Source organism: Emydura macquarii, unplaced genomic scaffold (genome assembly GCF_026122565.2).
Source record: "Emydura macquarii macquarii isolate MOO-44397 ecotype Brisbane River unplaced genomic scaffold, CSIRO-AGI_Emac_v2 contig_1363, whole genome shotgun sequence".
Classification (NCBI taxonomy): Eukaryota; Metazoa; Chordata; order Testudines; family Chelidae; genus Emydura; species Emydura macquarii.
Genome location: NW_027131500.1, coordinates 6,027,767 through 6,052,076, shown reverse-complemented (window position 1 = coordinate 6,052,076; position 24,310 = coordinate 6,027,767). Strand labels below are relative to the sequence as shown.

Below are 24,310 nucleotides of genomic sequence, written 5' to 3'. Positions count from 1 at the left end.
GGATTCCATTGTGCTATCATCATCGTGGCAAATGCCAAAGGGATGTAGTCTCCTTGCAGTTCAACTGCCATCTAATTTAATCTTTATCTAGATCCTTAACATGATCTGGCCAGATGTTCAGTGCATGTCCATCATCGGCAATCTTATTGTGCCACCAAAGCTATGTGATCCGATTTACCAAGGAATGTCATTGTACAATGCTCTTCCATAATTAGTTGGTCTTCCATCCTAATAATATGTTTGTACCAAGAAAGCCACCAAAACCAAACCACTGCTGATGGAGGTTGCTGGTGAGTTCAGCTACAAATATCCTTATTGTTGATATTGTCCTGACACTTAATATGGAACAGCTGATGGAGATGACAAGACCTGAAAATGTCAGTCCTGTGCTCTTCAGCCTTCCTCAGTGTCCACGTTTCACTGCCATACAACAGAGTTGATATAACCGTAATCTAGCTTTCTACTAAGCTTGATGTCCTGATACCTTCAAAGAACATGGTGGTGGCTGCTGTTATACCAGTATCTACATCTTTTGAACATTATACTAGGCATGGTGCAAAAGAGGTATTGTGTCAGCTATAGCCAAAGTAGGCTGCATTAAAACTCTCTGGGTGAAATCCTGGTCCATTTGAACTCAATAGCAAAACTCCCATAAACCTCAATGGAGGCAGGATTTCAACCCAGTTATTTAGTAATAAAATAAAACCCTTATTTACACTTTACTTCTTCAAAGCACTGTACAAACATAAACTAATACTCTTTAACGAAGGTAAATAAATATTATTATCCCCATGTTACAAATGGGGACTACAATGGGGAAAAGATTTCATCCAAGTAGCGATAAGTGGCTTGATCATGGCCACACAGGGAATCACTGACATCTGTGATTAGTCCTGCACTGCCCCTCTTGTGATATTGTTAACCATGAGCCCAGAGCTCAAGGAGGTGTTATCAGAACCTCAAAATTAGGAGTAAAGGTATTACATAGTTGTATGCATATTTATATTGTATGGGTTTCTCTGTGGGCCCTTGATCAAGTTGGATGTATAAACCACCTCTCTTTTTTTAACTTTTAAAATTAAATGAGAAAGTTCTTGTCTTTAGCATAATTTTAGAATTCCATCTGATATATTACTCTGGGGCCAGATCTTCAGTTGGTGTAAACTGAGAACTCCATTGACTTTAATTTATTGCTGTTTACAATCCATTGCTGCAAATGAGTCATACTACTATCAGTGTAAAGTCATATTGAGTATCAGATGATATAATGTCAGCTACTGTTACATTTTATCTTCACCGCAAGATTAAAAAAATACAAACTAGCCCACACTCCATTTGAAAATCACAACATAGTTAAGCTCTCCATTTTGACCAGAGATATTTTATTGTGGTTTACTAGGAACCTCCTATCTCCATTTTTTTAAATACTTACAATAGCTATTGGCCTCAACAACAAAGTAAATCAGAATAATCTAATAGAATTAAAATGGCTTTCCACAAATAGGAGTTCATACTATGCCTGCTATCATTTATATTAGGGGCTAATAACCAAAGAGTGATTTAAGTTTGCATCTCTGTGGACTTTACCCTGTTCATGGAGCCATGAATCTGCCCAACTGTGTTGTAAACTGCTTTGATGCCACAATTTTGGATTAATTGCATTAACATCCTTCATTTAGAAGGATTTGGGAATGTTTTCACAAGGTTTAGAAAGGATTTCATTAGGATTACATGGTATGCAATTTTGTGTCTGTTTCACCCCTCTCATAAACTCCCTAGGCAACCATGTAATGGATCATGTCATCCTTGCTTATGTATTCTTATCCAACATTTTTTCACCTAACATGAATATCTACTCTCACTCTATGCTTTTACCATCCCAGAAGAAAAAAGGTTATGGCCATATGAAAGATCTCTCTGTTAAAATTGCCTTTACGACTATTTAGGGTGGGAAAAGTCAGTTCTGTGTATGTTATTTTCAAAGAGATACAAGAGATTATAAATTATTGTAAAATATTAATTTTGATTTGTCTGGCTCAACATATGCCCCTTTTGCTTCTCATTACTTTTTAAGTTTTTAATACATTGTACTTTTTCTTAGGACATTGATAAAGTAGAGAGAATCTGAGTAAGGCAGTGGAAATGATTTCAAGGTTAGAGGAATTAGCTGTCACTGTCTTTATTCTCCACCGTTACATGAGTTTTATGCCAGTTACACCAACATAAAACTGCTACAGTAGAGTGGAAAGTCAGGCCTCATCAAATCTAGGGAAACAAAAAGGATACATAAAATTTTCTACATAAGCCTGGGCAACTTATGATTTTAAAAAATAAAAAAAGTTTCATTCTATTGTGTTTTTTCCCAGTGAGATCATAAAGGGGATAACATACTCAAGGTTTATTGTAAAAAACCTCATGCATGCAATTCTGTGTACAAATGTGCCTATTAAATACATAACTGAATATTTGCACTTAGTTACACAATTTTTACACACAGTTACAATAATTGTGTGGACTTGTATGCCCATTTGTGGAATTCCTCACTTGCAGATTTAAAAAAAAGGTCCTCAATGTTTACTGTAAGTGGTTTGCCACCAGCTTCCACATCTGTTATCACAGTACATCTGAATAATATGGTCCTGCTGATGTAACAAGAGAAAGGAAGGATAACATTAGGTAAACTTGTTCTTTAAATTCTGCAAGTAGAATTACCCTTGGAGGGGCTGTTTCTTGGTGCCAGTGGATTTTGCAGAACCAAAATACAGTGCACTGTCTCTGTTCACAACATTTTAACAATGGACCATAGAAAAACTTGTTAAAGATGTTTTATGTGTATGGTGTTCAACTGCATCCTAATAATACTAACAATATGTAAAAAAACCAAACACACACACACACACACAAAACAAACCACCCTCTGCAGCAAAAATATATGGCAACTATAGGTTAAAACTTGAGGACCACAATTTTAAATTTCCTAACACTCAAAAGTATTGCAGTTATCACAGCAGTGAGGATGATTCTACTTATAACCCTGTAAAACACAAGCAGTTTTACGTTTGTTCTTCACTATACTTCCAACATGATTAGAAAATTGTATGACCAATATTTTCACTCAACTGCTGTGTTTATAAAGCTGCTGTCATTTATGTACTTGTACTTTTCACCATGGAACAAAATCACACTGATTTACAAAGTTCAATATTTGGCATTTGTTTCAAACTATAAAAGTGTCAAACCAGTGTCTGTTGCAGTGCTTTTTATTACATCCCTTACCTTTAAGGTATTTGTATCCTTAAATGTTTTTCTTAATGGGAACAAACTCCAGACTGTTTAGAAAGTATTACCAAATACCATAATATAATGCTCACTAATAATGGTTTGGATATACCTAAAGTTCAAACTGAAGGTGTATGTGAAGGGAGGGTCACTACAGATCACCTTGTTAAAATAAAATTAATTAGTGTATGTGAAAAGACTAAGAAAGGAGAGCTATCCTTATTAAATGGTTCTTACTGAAGCTATGGATACATCTACTTCCCCAGTAATTGGATGTGGCAGTTAAAACCTGATCTGTTGTAACATGTCATAACAGGATAGTTACTGCCATTTATAAAGTGTCCAATTATAAACTACTTTTGCAGGGGAGAAAAGACATTTTGATTACCAAGTAAATGGGAGCTACTAGTCTCAATATGCTTTTGATTATGAATTTAGGGGCCTAAATTTAGGCACTCATATTTTGTAAATCTTGGCTGGAGCCTCAAAGTAGAGTGCAGGGAAAGGAGAGAGGGAGGGCTGATACACATTGACCCTGAACACTGGTGGTTCCTCTCTCTGGCTAGTGAGTTTAATTCTTCGGCTAATAATTGTCAAGTTGTCAAGCCTTGTTTTTCAATTACTAATTATAATCTCAAAAGTTTCTGAACAAGTATATTTATTGAACAGCTATATACATACCTAGCTATGTACCCACTTCATACACTTTTTAAATTTTCTGGGTAATGTCTTATTTATAGGAATATTTTACATCTTCAGTGGGGCTTTGTATAGTAGCTGGCTGTATGATTCAATTCGGCCTACAATGGCTACATAATTTTGAAGTAAAAGGAAACAGAAAGCATAAGCAACATTATCCACATGCTATCTTTTCTGGCCTGCTTCTTTTGGGAAGTACTGTATTTAGCCATTTCTTCCCACATTCTTAGAAAACTACAGGTATAGGCAGGAGGGTGAAGAGGGTCAACAAGTCTCCTAATATATGCATGACTGAATGTGCAGTATTGTCTTGTGTTTAGCACAGGGGACTTGAAGTCAGAATTCCTTGGTTCTGTTCCTAATTCTTGTGCCAGGTCACATACAGTACAAATCATGTTAATAATTTCTCAAGTATATTTTCCCATCCTGATTATTAAAACATATGTGGGGATGTTCCTGACAGTGCCAGCCATAGGTTTTTTTAAATACACATTTAAAGCGTACCTCTCAACACTCTTGATTCGGCTATGAAATTCACCTTTCCAGGCTGGTCTCCCATCTCTCTCCAGTCTTTTCTGAGGGTCCTGAAATTGTGTGGATAAACACATGCAATAACAGTGCTTATGTCACTATTCAGAGATTCATATGATAACATCAGGAAATCATTATTTAGGATACAGCATTACAATAAACATAGGAAAGAATTCATGAGAGAGCCAGAGGACTAGGAAAAATAGAAATAATGTGTTAGGGCAGTAGTTTAGGGCAGTAGTTAAGTCCTTTCTTCTGGAACCTCCCTAGTGGTGAACAAAATGCCTGTATACATGTTCAGGCCTTCCTCACCATATTCCACCCCAGTTTCCACCTCTTCTCATGCTAAGACTCAAAATCTGGGACACCATGAAGTCCAGGGGGTGAAAAATTCAGATCCTACATTTTGGTTTGTTCTTTATGGAGACAGGGCCCATTTATGGCATTTGGACACTGGCCTAGATTCCAGCCGGGGGTGGAAGGGTGCAGCCGGGGTCAGGCAGTGACTCAGGTTTGGGGTTGAAGCCCATTACATCCCTTACGTGGGCTGATGGGGATGGATGGGGGGGGGGGGGGGGGCAGGTAAGCGGTCTGGTTTGGCTTCTGTGCACTGATGCTCCGGGGTAAGGGGATCCACGTTTGATCACTGCCCACAGACATGAGAGATGACTGGACTTCCCTGAGCCTCTGGTCTTCGGACCGCTCTGGACACAGGGTGCAGGGATCGGGGCAGGGCGGGGTCCCACGGGGTCCCACCCTGCTTGCCCACCCCAAGGCCGCGGGCTGCTCCGTCTCCTCCTCCTCCTGCAGGGCGCAGCCGGCACTGCAGACCGCCAGGCAGAGAGAGGGGCAGGGCCAGGCCGTGGCTGGGCGGGAGGTTTGAAATTGAGCGGGCCCCAGGCAGCCGGGGGCGGGCGTTCGCGGCTCGGCTCGGCAGGGATGGTGGAGGGTCCGGGCTGCACCCTTCACGGGGAGAAAATCCGGGCCCGGGTGCGCCGGGGCCAGGCAGTGCGGAACGTGTGCGGCAGCGCGCTGCTGCCAGCCCGGCCCGGGGCTCCGGGAGCCGCTGCCTGCCCTGGGGTGAGCAGCTGCTGCGCGGGAGCAGCGCGGGTGGCCGGGGCAGGGCCCGCACGGTAACAGCCGCCCTGGAGCGGGCGGGCGGGACGGGGCAGTCACAGCTGCTCGCCGTGCTCGGCCCCCCGAAGGAGCCGGGTGGCAGCAACACGCTGCTGATGTCCCCAGGGTGCAAACGGGGCTGGGGCCAAGGCAAGGTGGGGCGATCCGCCGGCTGAGAGGTGGTGGGGAGCGATGCTTATATACAGGCCAGGGGAGGGGGCTCCTGCCGGTCCCATGTAAATAAAGTAAAGGGGGCGAGCCCGTCCGTCCCTTGCTCTGCTTGTGCGTGGCTCGCTCTGGCGCCTATGTTCACTGATCGATCCTTTTCCTTTGATTTTTAAGCGCCCGCCGAGCTGCAGCGCTGTGCGTTTTACGTCCCTTCCAACAGACAGTGCGTGTTACACAAGTTCTTTCGTTTTGTCATGAGCGGTGAAGGTACTTTAACATGCTGAGCCGTGTGGCAGGGGGTCAGGTCAGGACGCTGCTGCTCCCTCCCTGGCAGTTGAGGATGTTCCAAATAGGTGGTGGGTGCAAGGAGGACACCCCCACCTGTGCAGATAGCCTGTCTTCATGCTCCAAGTGTAAATATTCTCTGTGGCTTCTCAAAACAGGCGTGGTTTTGATAGCACATTCCAGCTGTCTTCGGGCACTGAGAAGAAAAAGGATCGCATTGTACTCTTTCAAGCAGGCTGATGCAAGGACTAATTATTTCGCAGCTTCCCCAATAAATACATTCATGGTCAAGTGTTCATAAGTACATGTTAATTTTCAAAAGAGATTTAGGTACTTAGGGAAAGATTTTTAAAAGTATTCAGGCACCTAAAGATGCAGAGAGGCATCTAGTGGGATTTTAAAAAGTGCCTATGTCCCTGATAACCCATTAAAATTATTTCCGTGGGAATTGGGTTCCTAGGTGTCTGTGCAAATCCCATTAGGTGGTGCCTATCTGAATCTTTAGGCACCTAAATACTTCTAAAAATCTGTTGCTAAGTGCTTAAATCTCTTTTTAAAATGAACTTCAGGCTCCTCAGGCACTTTTGAAAACTTTACCTTTTCTGCTTAATGTTAGGAAACTAGATTAGGTGGAAGTGATGGACTTAATTTTTATTAAATGTTGAGAAGACATTTGTTGCAATACTATGCTGTTTCTGATATAATACAATAGAATACAAGTGATGCAGTTGACATTCCTTTAAGCTTTAAAAGAATGCAAGAATCTTTGCTAGACTTGTAAAAATTCTCTTGGAGTTTGCCGTACTTTTGGAGATGATAAAATGTGGCTGACTGACCTGAACTAAGAGCAAGATCATTAATATAACTGACAGACTCTGCTTCTGCAAAAATCAGAGCAGAGAGTTAACTATAGCTGTTTCTGGCAGCTGTTAGAGATGTTTCACTTTTTTTTTTTTAAATCAGTGTACCATAATATATTCTAGTTATCAACATAATAAATTAGCCATAGCAAATCTGATGAATTTGGAGAGATGATAAATCTGGAGAAACATGAACTAGGAAATAATGAAGGAAATCTCTTCAAGTCACTTTTTTGCCTAATCAAAAGATAATTTTTTTAATATCATTTGAGTTCTGGAAACCTATAATACAAGGAAAATCATAGAAGTTGCTGCTGGCATTAGTTGCTTTTTAATTATATAGGGTTCAGAAATGTACAATACATAGCCCAGAGGGAGGATGTTACACATTAGCCCACAGAAAAGGAGTGTTTACTTCCAGAATTACTTTTTTTTTTTTTTAAAACAGGAAAACCACCTTAGCTAGGCAAACTGTTTAGCCAAATAAATAATGCAATGTCTGCTTTCCATATACACAGTACGTAATGTCTCAGCTAGTTTTATCCTTTTCGTTGCCAGTATAAAATTTTTTAACACCATAAAACTTTTGGGGCTTGTGGGACCTTATTGTAGAAAAAGATGTTAAAATATACATGAACAGGTCTGGTTAATGAGCTGTGCAGATGCAGTGCTCCATTCCTGGTTGTTGAGGTGTTTTGGGTGTTTTTTTGTCAGTTTCTGCACAAGTGTGGGAAACTTGGTGCAACCCTTATGTTCTGAGCATACTGATTATCTAACAACAGGAAAGCCAGAGAAGGGTTTTTTCTTATGTTTGGTATGTAAGCCTACACAAAGACTAATATTTTGCCATAACTCTGTGTTAAGGTTTCACGACAGTGGTCTTGCCCCAACTTTAAAAAAGAATGTAGTGCAAGAGATCATGTCATCAACTGGTTAATTCCTATAACCTTCTGGTTTCAGGACTTGAATAGTATTTTTACTTTTTGAATAAATTATGCCCTCATGAGTTTTGCAAAGAGGAAAAGATCGCAACACATATTCTCAGCTGGTGAAGTTCATCCCCGGAATAATTTTATCCCTGAGCAGAGGACCTTCACAAGACCTGTGCATCACTTATGCCTTCTGATAGTCCTCCGCACATGGATGAAGCATCATCCAATACACAGGGTCTTCAGGAGACTTCATTGCCCATGTAAGGACTTAAGTGGGGCGTAAAGGGCCTCTGTGTTGGGAAGAATTTAAGGCCTTGTCTAAGCATAGAAGTTGCACTGCTTTAATTTAAATCCTTTTAAAAACCCATTTAGATGAACTAGTTTTCACCCCAGTGTGGAAACTCTTATTCTGGTTTAGTTTAAACTAATTCCTAGATGACTTAAAATAAATTTTGCTTATCCCAAAATAAGTGTCTATATAGGGATTTGCACCAGTTTAACTATATTATGTCAAAATCATACCTTGAGACTGGTGAAACAGACTGATATAGGCAAAAGCTCATACATTTTCTTTTCCTTCTTTTCCTTTTGTCAACAGGCAACCTTATATTGAATATAATAAACAATGGGCTGTCAAACGTATTTTGACTGAATAGGTACTTTTAAAATTATAGTTAAGAATTTTACAAATGTTATTTATTTGGTAATTTTATAAATCCTTTTCATGTGCATACTAGAAATACAACATAAACTATTATAAAAATGAGCATATTGCTTTTTGTTTAGAAAAAAGGTCTGCAACGATGCAGTCCTTAAGTGTTTCTATTCGGTTGGGGTAATGCTATCTTACAGGATAATCATGGTTATTTCACAAAGCTATTTGAAAAACAAAAGGCAGACAGTGAAAATGACAGTCTTGGTCCTGTTAATTATTCATAATTTTGTTTGGGACAGTAGAGAGACTTCTGTGCATATCTCAAAAACAGAAAGAGGATTTTAAAATAGCATGGCAAGAGAAGTGACTGAAAACATCAGCATGGAATTGTTTTAACGGAATAATTTTTTGTTAATAAGGAGCAATTGTATCATACTGGCAAAACAGCTAGTCACCTAAGGCAGCAAAATGAGAATCTAATCCTATATTATTTATACAGACTTGGAGTTTTGCCTCAGACCCTGTGTCATGACTGTTCATTGGGACTTCCGGCTGTTAGGATTGGAAAAATGTCAATTTTCTCATTGTTGTAAAATCTCTAAAGCCAGTGGTACTATGATGAGATAAGTCCTGGATACTTGTGAATCACAAATACGATTTTGAAACTAGTCTGATTTTATGAATGCCTGGTACATACACCAAAACATAAGCTCTGAAATGCTGTCACTAAAAAGTAGCTCCATGGGGCCAAAATCCTCATTAGTGTAAGTGGCTGTGTCTCCATTTAAATGAATGGAGTTACACTTACTATGTGAGTAGTGAATTTTGCTTCAGATCTTTAAAATGATCCATTCCCTTCATTCCTCCACCAGTGCCAGTCCCCAACACCTTTTGTGTCTAGCTGTTGCTGATCTTCAAAAAGAAAGGTACTCCTGTGGGGCTGAATGCAGATTTTTGCTGGACGTAAGAAATCTCACCTAGTGTACAGAATGTATACACCACTGTCAGTTGCTCCAATTTTGAAAAGGTTGGGTTCTTGCTTTTAAAATAACAAAAAATGGTATCACACACTTTCTCCAACAAAATACCCTTTTCAGAACTCCTGAATGGAGTTGGTGATCTGGCAGGACACTCTGTAATGTCTGTTAGAGTTTTAAGGTGACACTTAGTTATCAAAATATGTTTTTATACAAATGATGAATTACTTATCTTTGTTCCAGGATAATGTTTTTTGGAAACTAATAGGGCAGAATAAAATGGGCCAGTGTCTGATGGCCTTGGTTACACTGAATAGCAGCTTACTTGGCAAGTAGTCCCATTGATTTCAGTGGGATGGCTGGAGGAATAAGGTTATTCTCACTGTAATTAAGGGTGGCAGATTTTGTCTGTATAGTTAGGTATTAACTGATGAGTGCAAAATTTGATACTGGCTTTAGTACTGTTTCTTTCCTAAACATGTTTTTGTGTGTGTGTGTGTATGTGACTTTATTTTCAGAATGCTGTGACTGAGAATAAAACCTCCTGTCAGGATTTCCTGCGATTGCTGAAAGGATGTGTGTACACCGGTGTGGAAACTTTGGGAAAGGAGCTTTTTATGTATTTTGGACAAAAGGCATTGAGGTATGAGAAATTACAGTATTGCCGCCGTATGTATAGTTACCATGTACATTTTGAGAGGTGTTTTTTGTTCTCAATGCTGTCATTTTCAGTGATGTGAAAGTTAATTAGTATGATAGAGAAGTTTCTCTGTGCAGTCTGTATCTAGGTGCTGGATATACTAGACAGATGACAGGGTGAACATAGTGATTTTGCTTTTCCCTCACAAAAGGAGTTTGTAAAATGGTAATGAAAGTAAAGCAGTAGGCTGTTATGTTGTCCTGAAAGCAGAGGGTGAGTGCCATTTTATTTCCTGAATTGTTTTAGATATTTCTTAAATAAAATATACTTAATGAAACTGCAGTTTGTTATTGGCAGAGCTGGTAGCAATGTCTATATCTACAGTTGCCTAACACTTTCATTATTAGCCCCATTTTCAGTTGCTTATAACTTTGCCAGACTTTAACTGTTTGGGCTGAAATTGTCTATTTGAGGTGTCTGTCTTGGGCTGACTTTTTCTGGAAAGTTTAAGTGAAAACAATTCAGTCATTTCTGAGAATGAGGTTAGGGAGAAATAGGTAGCTTTACCAATGTTAAAAGCACTTTTTAAAAGAGCTCTAACATCTCCTTGTTGTGCAGTCAGAGTTTGAACTTTGACAGGAGAGTTCTTGTGATCAGAAAAGTGTCCTGCTGTTCTCATAAAAATCCACCCTGATTTGGCTGAGTTATACTGATCTAAAAAAATCACCAATTGTAGACCCTCTGTAGAGCTTGCTGATAAAATCTTAGAACATTCCATGTGCAGCGTGCATGCTCCTGTCCCACAGAGGTCTCTTCATGCCAGCTGTACTAAGCAGGCCCCAAGCCTTCTACATGGTAGACTCCGAGCTAGAGCTGTGGATGGGGACAGGCATTCAGTAGCAGCCGCTCCCCCCACACGTAAGTCTATGGGAAATTACTAGACCGAGATCATGAGCTCTAGGCTCAGCTGTTCCACTGACTGGTGTTTAACTGTGTGCACTTCACAACCCTTATACTGAGCCAGACCTCAAGACCTTAGGCAGGCAAGTATTGTTCCCAATTTTACAAATTAAGTAACTGAGAGGTTGGACACAATCATTTTTGGCAATGCTAGGAGTAGAATCCAGGTGGTCTTCTACACACTTAGCCACATTGCCTTTAAGAATGAATGTAACAAATATACGTGCCTGTGTGTGATATCTAAGCATTAGACCACACTCTCTGGCAGCCACAAGAATAGAAATTAAGATTTCTGATTCCCAACGCTTCTAGTCATCGGCAAAGCATGTCATATTATCTTCCAGTGGCTGGTCCACATGCAAGATAACAGCATACTGGTGCTCCCAGTTCTCTTTTAGCTCAAGTGGTCGAGTTCTGTACTGTAGACCTAAATCCTCTCTGGATGGACCACAACCTTGTAGTGGGTTCTACCTGTACTGATCACTCATCTAGGAGTTCAATATGGTTCCACATGATAGAATTTTTGTTGATTCAGTTTGCTTTAAAAAACAAAGCAATGAAAAATAAAACCCCTAGGAAATCACATACAAAAACTATATTAAAAGAATATTAAGGGGGTAGAGTAAAGCACTCAAAAGTTGGGAAATAAAGGACAGATTTGAGGTTGTCCATACAAACTGGACAGTGAATTAGGCAGAGGATTGTAAGAAGAGAGAGAATATTCTCTTGTGCCAAGTCTGAGAGTTGGCAGAGCTGGGTTCTAGCTCTTGCTTTACTCCTGATTTTCTATTTGATGTTAGGCAAGACTGGATGATATTACACATGCACAAGGAGGTCATAACAAGGTTACACGGTCAATGTTAATTCTGGTACTTCCTAAATTTTGAGTGCTTGGCTTTTCATTCTCAACATTCCTTTTGTATGTAATAACCAATACACTATGGTATTGCCATGGGACGGTAACCAAAATGAGCCTACCCAGTTTTTAAAAAAAATCTTCCACATACTTCACGGCACAAAAGCCAGATTTTTAAAATTGGTAAACTTGCATTACATTTGTTGTAATTTTCTAAACTTAAATGGTTTGCTCATAATGTGAGAAGGGCTGGAATTTGGGGAGAGCACAGGCTGTTATAGAAGGGGTAGGGGAGATACAGGACAAAACGGGGGGGGGTGGGAATCAAATCAGTATCTTAGATGTTTGATACGAATGCGAGAAGTATGGGGAATAAGCAGGAAGAACTTGAGATGCTAGTAAATAAACACAACTATGACACAGTTGGCATCTCAGAGACTTGGTGGGATAATATACATGACTGGAATATTGGTATAGAAAGGTACAGCTTGCTCAGGAGGGACAGGCAGGAAAAAGGGCGGGGGTGTTGCCTTATATATTAAAAATGTATATACTTGGACAGAAGTTAAGATGGAAATAAGAGACAGAGTTGTTGAAAGTCTTTGGGTAAGGATAAAAGGGTAAAAAACGAGGGTGATGTCATGGTTGGGGTCTACTACAGACCACCAAACTAGGAATAAGAAGAGGATGAAGCTTTAAACAACTAACAAAATCATCCAAAGCACACGACTTGGTGGTGATGGAGGACGTCAACTACTTAGATATCTGTTGGGAAAATAACACAACAGGGCACAGATTATGCAACAAGTTCTTGGAATGTATTGGAGACAATTAATTTCAGAAGGTGGAGAAAGCTACTAAGGGAGAGGCTGTTCTAGATTTGATTTTGACAAACAGGGAGAAACTGGTTGACAATTTGAGCCATTAGCGATTATCTTTGAAAAGTCTTGGAAGACAGGAGAGATTCCAGAAGACTGGAAAAGGATAAATATAGTGCCCATCTACAAAAAGGGAAATAAGAACAATCCGGAGAATTACAGACCAGTCACCTTAACTTCTGTACCTGGAAAGATAATGGAGCAAATAATTAAGCAATCACTTTGCAAATATCTAGAAGATAATAAGGTAATAAGTAACAGTCAGCATGGATTTGTCAAGAACAAATCACGTCAAACCAACCTGATAGCTTTCTTTGACAGGGTAACAAGCCTTGTGGATGGGGGGAGGCAGTAGATGTGGTATATCTTGACTTTAGTAAGTCTTTTGATATTGTCCCGCATGACCTTCTCTTAAACAAACTAGGGAAATACAACTTAGATGGAGCTACTATAAGGTGGATGCAAAACTGGTTGAAAAACTGTTCCCAGAGAGTAGTAGTTATCAACGGTTCACAGTCACGCTGAAAGGGCATAATGAGTGGGGTTCTGCAGGGATCAGTTCTGGGTCCGGTTTTGTTCAATATTTTCATCAAAAATATCAAATATCAAAAATAGTCAGTTTTAAAACTAAGAAATAAATGAATCAGTTAAAACCTGAGGTGGTGAGTGGCGGGGAATCTTGTAACTTAGGGCAGTTTCTAGGTACTTTTATGAATGACTAATTTTCTCTAGACTGAAGGAAATGACAGTTAGGGTTGTGAGAGATAGTATACAATGAACATGCTGACAATCTGCTTTCTTCAGAATAGCTATAAATGTACCCTTAGACCTCAGCTGAAGAATTCCATCTGGAAATCTTTAAGAACCTGTAAAAATATTTATATTTTTATTTTCTTTAAAAAGGGCAAAACCTTGACACATTCTATATAGAAAGGATTCTGATTTGCAGAGCCCAAATAAAATGCTGTTAAAAGTAGTGGAAAGATTCCCACTGATTTCATTTGGAGTTAGATCCAAGCCCTTAATGCAACCTTCTAATAAAATTCTGTTACCAGCTTTTTCTCTTGTACCTATAACTGAGGTTAAGATTTTGTTATGGTTATTTTTCGTAAAACTCATTGACAGGTTGTGGACATAAACAAAAATTCATGGGAGCCTGTGACTTCACTGTGACTTTACTAAAAATAACCAGGGGGCAGGGATGGGGGAGGCGGAGGGTGAGGAATGACAGCTGGAGCCTTATTAGATGGCCCAAGCCCCACCACCATGGGGAGGAGGCACGGCCCCAACTCCATCCCCGGCTGCAGGTGGAGGGAGGGGAAGGCGGCGCACAGTCTCAGCTCCCTACCCAGCCTCCGGGCAAGGGTGCACAGTCCCGGCTGCAGCCCTGGCTGAAACCATGGGGAGGGGCACATAGTCCCAGCTCCAGCTGCGGGAGGGGCACACAGCCCTGGTTCTGGCCCTGGTTTCAGCTGCTGACAGCTGAAGCTGAAGAAGTCATGGAGATCCGTGACTTCTGTGACAAAATAGTATCCTTACCTATAACATAGTTGGTACTGAGCAACTCTTGTCTAGAAACTAATACAAGCTTTGCAATTAAAAAACAAACAAACAACCCCCCCTGCAAGAAACTAAGTCTTGTACACAACTGAACAGTTACAACAGCTCAGTTTTTTTTTCTTTAAAAAAAATCACCAGCTTTTTAACACTAGCTGTCATCAGACAGCAGAACCAAGATTTCAATTAAAGTAGCTCCCATCCTCCCTTTCCCCTTAATTAAAATGACAAGAATGCTATTTTTCATTGTTTCAGCACATCAGGATTAATGAGGCACACTGGAAAGGAATTTGTAAAGTTCTTAAGGTTTTCAATACGAAAGGAATTTATCCATAGAAGTGATTGTGAAATAGCCTACCAGCCATGAACTGAGAAGTAGTTATGGCAGCTAAAGGTGCAGTTATGCACCTTTACACAGGGCTTTGGACCATCATAAGTGAGAATATTTATCACTAACATGCACATTGTCTTTTTTTATCAAGAACTTTTGGGAAATGTTAAATGCATTTATGATTGACAGCATGACACAGAGTTTAAAGCCCACATTTTAAAAAACCCAAAAAGCTGCTTAACCTTGTGCAATACTATAATATGGCACTGCAGAATGGAAGCACGTAACGGTAACAACTGCTGCCAGAATAGCTCTATTTCTTTACTCAGTTCAACCAAACAATATGAAAAAGCTTCTGAAAAGCACAATATATGTCTTGAGAGTCAGTTTACAGTAGTGTGCTTTTTTTTTGGATTTCCAATCCTTTACCTCACAATGTAAATTTTGTCAATAGTTATTAGTTGATACACTGTAGCCTTGAAGTTTTCTGTAAATATTTTTTTTAAACTGTTCTTCCAGTATTTACTGAAAAGTAAGAGTACACATATGTGTGGCATTATAGGGGAAGAATTAAAAACTAGTAGATGTTTGAGATGCTTTTTTCATGTTCTGTCATATGCCAGGCCTTTTTTGCTTTGGTCTAGTATTCACCTCCTCAACCTAAACCTAAAAGGTTAAAATAATTAACCTTCCTCTGATATAAAATATCTTTTAAAGGAGAAGTGTAGAAGTAAGACTTCCTTTTGAGGATGTGGGATGCATAAGGTATGTTTGGATTAACTTGTGAAGGAATACTTTGAACAGGGCAGCAATCAGACTTACTTATCCTTTGCTCTCTACATGGACTTCCTGTAGAAAATTGTCTTATTTTAAAAGCAGTGGATGATCTGCACCTGATGTACCTAAAAGATATATCAAACTCTGGACAACTCCATTCCTTTTACATGTTGGCACTATCTGCCTCAAGAGTAAAGCTCATCTGTGGAGGAGGCAGAGCTTTTGATGGGCTGGCTTAAGACTAACATGAATTTCTGCAATATCCAACAATTGCCTTAGATAGATGTCATCACATTATATTTTATGTACCTTCAGCCTTCAACCTCATCTTAACTAATAAACACCGAGCACTGTATACATACTTATTTTTTAAAGAACAATTTTAAAGAATTTTAAATATCTACAGTCCATCTTTGCCCTGGATAGAGGTGGGAAAAAGAAAGAACCCGCTACCACAAAGGGCAGATGCTCGTCATGTAGTTTGGAAGACAACTGAAAGGTGCTTGATACCATAGTGAAAGTTGTGGTAGTGGATGAGCTGGCAATTTTGTCTTTTATATTGGATCATTTCCACTTGGCAGAAGATGGGCTGACGATAGACTATTCTTTGAGCAAAACACCGTTCTTCTTTTATTGAGTCTTAATTTTAAAACGGGGTAGCTGGAAAGAAAATCAGTGTCTTTTTTCCCAATTGTCCCTGGGCTTGCTTAAACTTCCCAGGAGGAGCCTGGCTCATGCTGTAGGAGGGCAGCGTTACCAGTGAAGAAACCCCCCAGACTGCTGCACTGTGGCAGCACAAAACTGTTTCTCGTTTAAATCATTAACTGAATGACAACTTTGATTACATAAAGATCTCCTAAAGTCACTATATGGTTGAGTGCTGCTTAGTTGCTAATAAACACAGTCCTTTGTGGGAGGTAAGAGAGACCATGTAAACAAGCATTTCATGCCACCCTGTTGCTGATAATGATAAGAATTACTATATATACTTGGTGAATTTAATTGCCATGCTAGAAAATAGATTATTAAAGTGCCTGGGAGTGTTGATACAGATTTTTTTTTCAGAAATGTATTTCTCGCCTAGGGTTCACTTTGGCATGAACGGTTCCATGTGCATTAATCCAACAGCAAGCAAAGACAGAAACAGAGCACCACCGATTCTGGAAATACAGCTTACTGATGATATAGTTTGTTTCTCTGATGCAACACTAGAGCTTAGGTAAAGTAAAAATTAAAGCATTTCTTCAGTGTTTAGTCTGTGTTCTTTTTATAAAAAATGAGGTGTTCACCACACAGTTGAAGGAATTTTATTTTGCATTTATATAGTGGCTTTCATCTGAGAATTTCAAAGCACTTCATAAAAATTAATTAAATAAGCCTCCCAGGTTTAAGGTAGGTAAATATAACTAAGTAAATCTCCCAACGTCCTTACCGGGAAGGTAAGTAATTTTAATTACTTTATGTATACATTACTGAGGTACAAAAAGCGACTTGCTTAAAGCCAGCTAGAGAGTCAAGGGCAGATTGGGATTCAAACCCATGACTCCTGATTCTGCCCCTTGCTCCAACAACTGAATGTCCCACTTGTCCCTTGCCCTCTAAGGTCCTGCTTCAGCGATCAGATCTGAACAGATGAGCTTCTGCTTCCATATGGATCTGATTGCAGGGTGAGCGTCTAGGCCTTTAACGGTTACTGTATATTTCCTATATTTAAAATATACCATGTACTTCTATCTTGTGCTTCAATATTTCAGAATCTATCTGTTCCCAAAAATTGTGGGCAGGTATTTTTTAGCAGAGCTTGTGACACATTTTTGGGGGCGTATTCTCAGCCATTGACACTGTTCTTCTAACCCGTGTGGAAGCTGTAGAGGAATAGCATCCTTGTGAGCTTCCTTTGTAAAGCACTGTGAAGCCTTCAGATGAAAGGGGCTGTGTAAATTCAAGGTGATTTTAATATATGTATTTTCTGTTCTATAATATGCATTAAATTTAAATAAGATATGTAAATCTGGACTTTCTTGCTGCTATTACTAACGTTTGTGGGTTTCTTCTTTTAATTTCTAGCTAAACATTATTTTAACATGTGACTATTTATCAGAATAAGGTGTTGGTCTCCTGAGCATTCATATCTTAATCCAATAGTTTTCACTTCTGGACACTGCATTTTTTTATTTATTATTTTATTTATTAAGTCCAGTCAGTATCAGATGCCCTCTTTTCAAGCTAGACTTTAAAAAGGTATTTTATTTATTTAGTTTGGCTAGAATGAAAAAGAAAAATCCTGTCTCAGAACATCAGGAATATTTGCATTTGGAATGATACACACAGTTTTTAAATTATGCCATACAAATGTGTTTATGCATAAGAATAGTGTGCATTCAACTCTGGTTTAGGTCATGAATGAAATGAATCTATATCCCAAAACTATTTTTGAGGACATGTTAATGGAATAAATTGCACTTCTGCAAGCTGTGTTTTGGACTGGATTGCATGTCTCCATGAGAGATTTGTAGCTACACATGGGCTAATTTCTCTAAAGCAAATATCTAATCTATCATTTGTATGTGTCCCCTGTTACTGTAGTGTCTGAGCATAAAAACTCACAATCTTTAATTTATTTATCCTCACAACACCACTGTGATGTGGGGAAGCAATAGTATCCTTGTTCTATAGTTGGGAAACTGAGACACCCAGAGAATAAGGGACTAGATTCACAAAGGGAGTTGAGCATTGTGACGCTGATTGTCACAGTGCCTAACTTTTAGGTGCCCAGCAAATCATGGGAACAACATTGCCATTCACAAAACCTGAGTTAAGTGCCTGGCTAAATGGCTAGAGTTAAGTGGCTTTCTATTCAATGAATGGGGAGCGATAGGCACCTTAGACTGCCATTCACAAAAATCAGCGCTCTAAGCAACTTCCTGCCTAAGGTAGTGAATGGGAGATTCCAATGACATGGGTTTATCCTAAGCATCTCACGAAGAGTGCCCATCTGCAGGTATTTAGGTACCTGTCTCGGCTTGTGATTCTCAGTTATGAATCCTCTCTGAGAGTAAGGTGCCTAAGGCGTTTCTTGTAAGAGGTTGGGGGAGAAAGGAGAAGAGAAGCTCCCTCATAATTTTTAGGCCAGAGGTTAAGGTACTCATCTGGGATGTGGGAGATCCTCGGTTCAAGTCTCTCCTCTGCCTAATGAGGAGAAGGGTTTTGAACAGGGATCTACTACCTCTCAGGTGAGTGCCCTAAATACTTGGTTATGGGATACTCTGATGTGTGTCTCTCTTGCCTCTAGCTGCTGTTCCACTTGTGGATAAATAAATAATAATTGGGCCAAAGAGTGAGTGAGAATGACTCTGTTACCTGGTGGTTAGGGCACTCACCTAGATGAGAGACCAAGGGTCCAGTCCTCCTACTCCAATGACTCTTATTTTTTTTATCCACAGTGGAACAACTTCCATGGGAGAGATTGAGGGAGCCACACCTCAGATTGTCCCATTGCGCAATGTTTAGGGCTCTCCCTGAGAGATGGCAGATCCCTGTTCAAATCCCTTCTTTTCAGGCAGAGAGGGGACTTGAACTGGGGTCTCCCATATCCCAGTGGTGAGTCAGTTAGGTGAGCATCCTAACCACTCTGAGCATACATACTGGATCAGGGCTCACATGTCAGTTAGGTAGATGAACAACTGTCTTCCCCTGGTCTGTGAATCATTCTGGGGGCTAGGTGGGAGATAGGTGCCCGGATGCCTAGAGGCAGCAGTGCATATGCTCAGAGGTAAAAGCTTAGGCACCCAGGGAACTTTTTACTGCAAAAGCTTAGGTGCTGAGCGAATTTAGGCTTCTACAGGTTTAGCTTATGGACAAAAAGGAGTTTTGTGAATTGCTTTGGTGCCTAAATAGGGCTATAGGTGCTATATAAGCCTGGGAGTATCTTTGAATCTTGGTCAAAGGGATTTGCCCTGGTCACACAGGAATTTTGTGGTGGAGAAAGGGACTGAAACCAAGTCCCAGGTTAATGTCCTATTCACTGGGACATCCTCCCCAATAATTAGTTACAATTGAGAGTCTCTGCTTAGGAAATGCATTTAACACTGTATTTCCATATACTAGGCAAGGATTTATAATTATTCTTAAGAGTTCACCTGAACAAGGACAAGATGCTTGCCTATGCATGTGGCCTGGCGCTTCTCTACTCTACTCTACTTATGTGTCATTAAACCACTATATTTAAAAAAAAGGATAAGATTTCTGTGTTTTTCTATGCATGTCACAAGTAACTGCATGGCTTTTGGATCTGTATGTAATGTCCTTTGGCACTCATAAATACTACACATTGTGTAAGTACAGTCTAGTTATAGTGTGATATAGATTATTTTGAATTTGTCTTGTCTTGCAGGAATGCTTCTGAAAGTGAGCAGAAAGTAAGAATGATGGAAGACTTAGACGTATGCTCTCCAAAATTTAGTTTCTTAAGAGCAGAAAGTGAGATTAAGCAGCAGAAAGGTCGCATGTTATGTGATGTGTTGTTGGATCAGGCAGTGTTACCTGGAGTGGGAAATATCATAAAAAATGAAGCACTCTTTGACAGTGGTCTCCATCCAGCTGTTAAAGTAGGTGAAATATTTCAAGGGATTCCTTTCTATGCTCTTGAATTGCAAGCAGCTATTTAGAACATAAACATATAACTACAAGATGCGTTAGTTTAAATTTTTGTATGGAGGATTTTTTCAGGTCTGAATAATAATCTGCTCCTTCCACTTTCCCTAATTATTGCCACCCTGAATTCTGTGATCTCCCAGACTCTGCTGTCATGCTTGACCGTTCTGCCCTCAGAGGGCTACTGTGACACTCTCTGGAGCCTGTCAAAGCTGCTCTGGGGTCAGATGGGAGAGTTGAGGCAGCACTGCATTCCCCATAAGAGCAGGCATGCTATCTCTTTGTCTCTTCTTGACCAGAAATTAATTTAATTTTCATACTTTGACTTGCTGACTTGAATCGTTGTGCTACCATGAAATTTCCAAGCCAGCCCATTATAAAATAGATTAATGAGCATTTAACAGAATGTTCTCATTTTGCTTGGTAAATTCCTACAAAAAAATCTCTGTGGGCTCAAAATAGTTTAAATTACAATGTATTTTCTTCATCATATTCAGTTACTGTAGTCCTTCAGACCCTGCTTTCAAGCTTTTCCCATGCAGTGCATTCACCATACCTTGTGGGACTAGATATCTGATTTGAGGCTTCAAACCTTCCTCAGAGTGTGAAGGGCTTGTCTTTCATGACAGGTCTGAATGAATATCTTCAAAACAATCTAAGACCACATGGATTCTTCAGTAAAACAAGGTTGATCAGAGTCACTGAGAGAAAATCATGATAAATCAACAGAATGAAAACATATCTAGCCTTAAAGCGTACGAAAGCTAATTTAGATGAGTTACAAATTTAGGCCCTGATTCTGAAAAGGGAACCACATGAGTGAACGCTTCAAGTTAATGAGCCTCTACGTGGATTCAGGGGATCTCTCATTTTCTTTGCAGGACTAGGGCCTTTTAGCTTAAAGGCTTCAATATTCCTATAGGAATGGGCTTTAGACCTTGTCTACCATGGGAAAAGTTACCCCCAAATCCCCACTGTTTTATCACTCACTCATCTCATCCAAGGTTAAAACCAGTGGGAACCATAGCTTGGACAAGGCACTAGCAGTTGGAGTCAGTTTTACCACTGTTTCAATGTGAGCATGTTTAACTAGACTGGTGGTTAAAAATTGTTTAGCTGCCAGAGCCTTGTCTACACTCCTGGTCCCTTTGGTTTTCACACTGGTTCAACTGAACTGGAGCGGGGGAATCTTTTCATATGCTTACCCAGTGTAGACACAGCTCTAGAGTTCAGGCATTCCTGTCCGTTCCTCAGGTACTTTTGTTCACTCCATTGTCAGTCTTGCTCACTGTTTGATACCTGGTGCCCATGCAGCTTCGATGGGATCACTATGTTCACCAGTTAATGACAATCATGCTCAGAAGTGGAAACCCTTAGCCCCTCACTTCACTTGCTCTTTAAGGGTCTACACAGGGATAAAAGACCCACAGTACAGCCTTGCCTGGCCTAAGTCAGCTGACTTAGGCTTGCAGGGCTTGGGCTGAGGGGCTAAAAATTGCTGTGTAGATGTTTTGGCTTGAGCTGGAGTCTAAGCTCTGGGACTGTCCACCCCCACAGGGTCCAGCCCAAGCCAGAAAGTCTACATAGTGATTTTTAAGTCCTGGAGCCTGAGCCCTGCTAGCCAGAGTCAGCGGATCCAGGCCTGGCGCAGGTTTTTTTTAAACCCTCTGTAGATGTAACGTAAGTCAGGGGAATGGAAGTGCTGTGGGGTGTGTCCTGGGGGTTAATAAAGCTGGGCTGTGGAGGAGAAGCACATTTCAAAGTTCAGGGACCATAACAGAAAATGCATTGCTAGACATTCTCTTCTGATTAAATTGAGGAGCCTTTAACTAAAGTGTGTCCAGGGAATTATGCTGTGTTTGTCCCAGGATATTAGAGAGGCAAAGTGGGTGCGGTACTATCGTTTATTGGACCAACTTTTGTTGGTGAGAGAGACAAGCTTTCAAGCTTACACAGAGCTCTTCAGGTCTGGGAAATGTACTCAGTGTCTCAGTGAAATACAAGGTGGAACAGCTTCTTTAGCATGAGTAGTTAACATGCATTTCAAGGGACCATTCAAAGTGAAGTAGCCTGATAGTCTAGTCAGAGGTGGGAAAAGAAAAACGAAAAAGCTTGGGAGTGGGAGGGTTAAGTAGAACATAGATTATTGTAATAAGCCATAAATCCAGTGTATCTATTTAGTCCATGATTTTTAGTAGCTAGCAAAGTTATACATTTAAGGTCCAGGCCTGTCTTTGAAGCTGTTGTGCAGGTTCCCTTTGAGGATGAGGACTGAGGACAGATAGAGAGTGATTGCTTTGTGAAAAATGTTCATCCACAGGTGATAGTGTTTTTGTCTATCGTTTTTCTGTGGGAGTTCATTTGAGAGCGTAGTGAATGTCTCACCACATAGTTGTTATCGGGGCCTTTAGTGCACTCGATGAGGTACGCCACATGTTGTGGTAGGCATGTGTGGGACCCATGGATCTTGAAATGTGTGTTGTGTGGGTATTGATCTTCATAGCAGTGGAGATATGTCTACAGTTTTGCAACTGTTGTTCTGGCAGGGTCTGGTGCTGCTTTGAATTGGTGTGTGGGGATCTTGCTTCTAATTATGAGGTTGGAGAGGTTAGGGGGTTGTTTGAAGTCCAGAAGTGAGGATTCTGAAAATATTGCTTTCAGGATGGGGTCTCCATCAAGTATGGGTTGTAATTGTTTGATTATACCGCATAGGGGTTTCAGTGTGGGTGGGAGGTGACAACTAGAGCTATGTGGTCGGAGGGGATTTTATTTCTGTATTGAAGCAGGTAGTGGAGATGTTACACACAAGAGAATTAGAGTCTCTGATGAGATTCTAAATCATGGAGGTGTTGGCGTTAATCTAAACTCCATCAAGAAACCAAGTGGCAGCTAGTGCAGATTACTACATGAAATTGAAGCCCACTCTACTGTCCTACTGGGGACCATTATGTCAGCACTGAAGTAAAACACTGACATTTTGTAGCTGTTTTGGGGGAAGCAGCACAAACTCAGACACTGTGGAATAGTAAGTAAGCATATTTGTGTGTGTAAGTATACAGCAGAGGCAGCAAAAAATATGAGAATATATGAGACCAAGCGGCTATGTAATACCATGTTTGTTGGGGTGTCCATAGAGTAATTCTAATTATAAATCTCTTTGCTGTAGTTGCTCAGTGTATTGCAGTTGTATACATCTATTTTTAAAACTCTTTTTGCCTTATTCACAGGCTTGTCAATTGACAGATGAACAGACCCATCACTTGGTGAAAATGACCCGTGATTTTACTCTTCTCTTTTATAAGGTGAGGGCGAGAACTTCTGAGAGAGAAAATCCACTGAAACTTTGCACCAGACTGTGTAAGTTGTTGTCACCGTGCCTTGGTGGGTCAGAGCTGAGGATGCCAGATTCAGGACTAATGAGAAATGCTGAGAAATGGGGCAAACACACCCCAGAGTTGTGGTTGTTCCATTATCAGATATACCAAACCAGTAACAAAAGTAAACTTTTGTCTCCCCATGCTGGTTAATAAGAAGTCCAAAATGCAGTCTCCTTAGGCATCCCAGCCCTTGTTTCACTACCCCGACACTAGATTTTATGATGAATGATTACTGAAAATGAAGTTCATCAAACAAATGGTTCTTCTGATCTCAAAAGATCAGCCACATAGCCAGGTCCATATATAACTCTTAGATCTTACCCAATAATCACACTGTTGCCAATCCTTTAGTAAGTAAAATCTAAAGATTAATTTATAAGAGAAAAGAAGAGAGTTAAAATGGTGAATAGATCAGATACATACAATCTTTGCAAAGTTCTTATATCAGGTTTGCAGCAGTGATGAAATAAACTGCTGGCTTGTAAAGTCTCTGGTAACTTCCAAAAGATTGGAGGGTCCTCAGTCCATTGATTGGAATGCTCCTTTTAGTGTAAGTCCATAGTCCAGAGCTCAGAGCAGGAAAGAGGCAAAATGGAGATGTTTCCAGGGCCTTTTATTCCCTCTGCCATGTGCTTGGAATTTCACTGGCCCAACACAAAGCTCACTGTACAGTTTGTGGAAAATTATAGGCACAAGATGGAGTCCAGTATCGCATGAGCAAGTCACATGTCCTTTCATGGCTTGCTGACTCACAGGGGCAGCTATTACCCATATTCTGG

At 40.2% G+C, this 24,310-nt stretch overlaps 1 protein-coding gene and 1 long non-coding RNA gene across 3 annotated transcripts in view; one reads left to right on the top strand and one right to left on the bottom strand.

Moving 5' to 3' along the window:
• Window positions 1-2,163: 2,163 nt before the first annotated feature.
• LOC137155578 (uncharacterized) lies at window positions 2,164-6,414 on the bottom strand. 2 transcript variants are annotated; one of them, XR_010920544.1, is made up of 3 exons: window positions 6,175-6,414; window positions 4,483-4,562; window positions 2,164-2,265 (listed from the first exon to the last, which is right to left on the bottom strand). It is a non-coding gene; the product is annotated as an uncharacterized lncRNA (long non-coding RNA). The 2 variants fall into 2 exon arrangements; XR_010920545.1 differs by lacking the exon at window positions 6,175-6,414 and adding an exon at window positions 5,472-5,573.
• Window positions 5,302-24,310, top strand: part of NEIL3 (nei like DNA glycosylase 3) — a 35,177-nt gene continuing 16,168 nt past the window's right edge. The window contains exons 1-5 of the mRNA XM_067551969.1: window positions 5,302-5,589; window positions 10,021-10,145; window positions 16,586-16,720; window positions 19,895-20,108; window positions 23,382-23,456. Of these exons, the coding sequence (XP_067408070.1) occupies window positions 5,449-5,589; window positions 10,021-10,145; window positions 16,586-16,720; window positions 19,895-20,108; window positions 23,382-23,456 (690 nt within the window). The 5' untranslated portion in view covers window positions 5,302-5,448. The remainder of the gene's footprint in view (window positions 5,590-10,020; window positions 10,146-16,585; window positions 16,721-19,894; window positions 20,109-23,381; window positions 23,457-24,310) is intronic.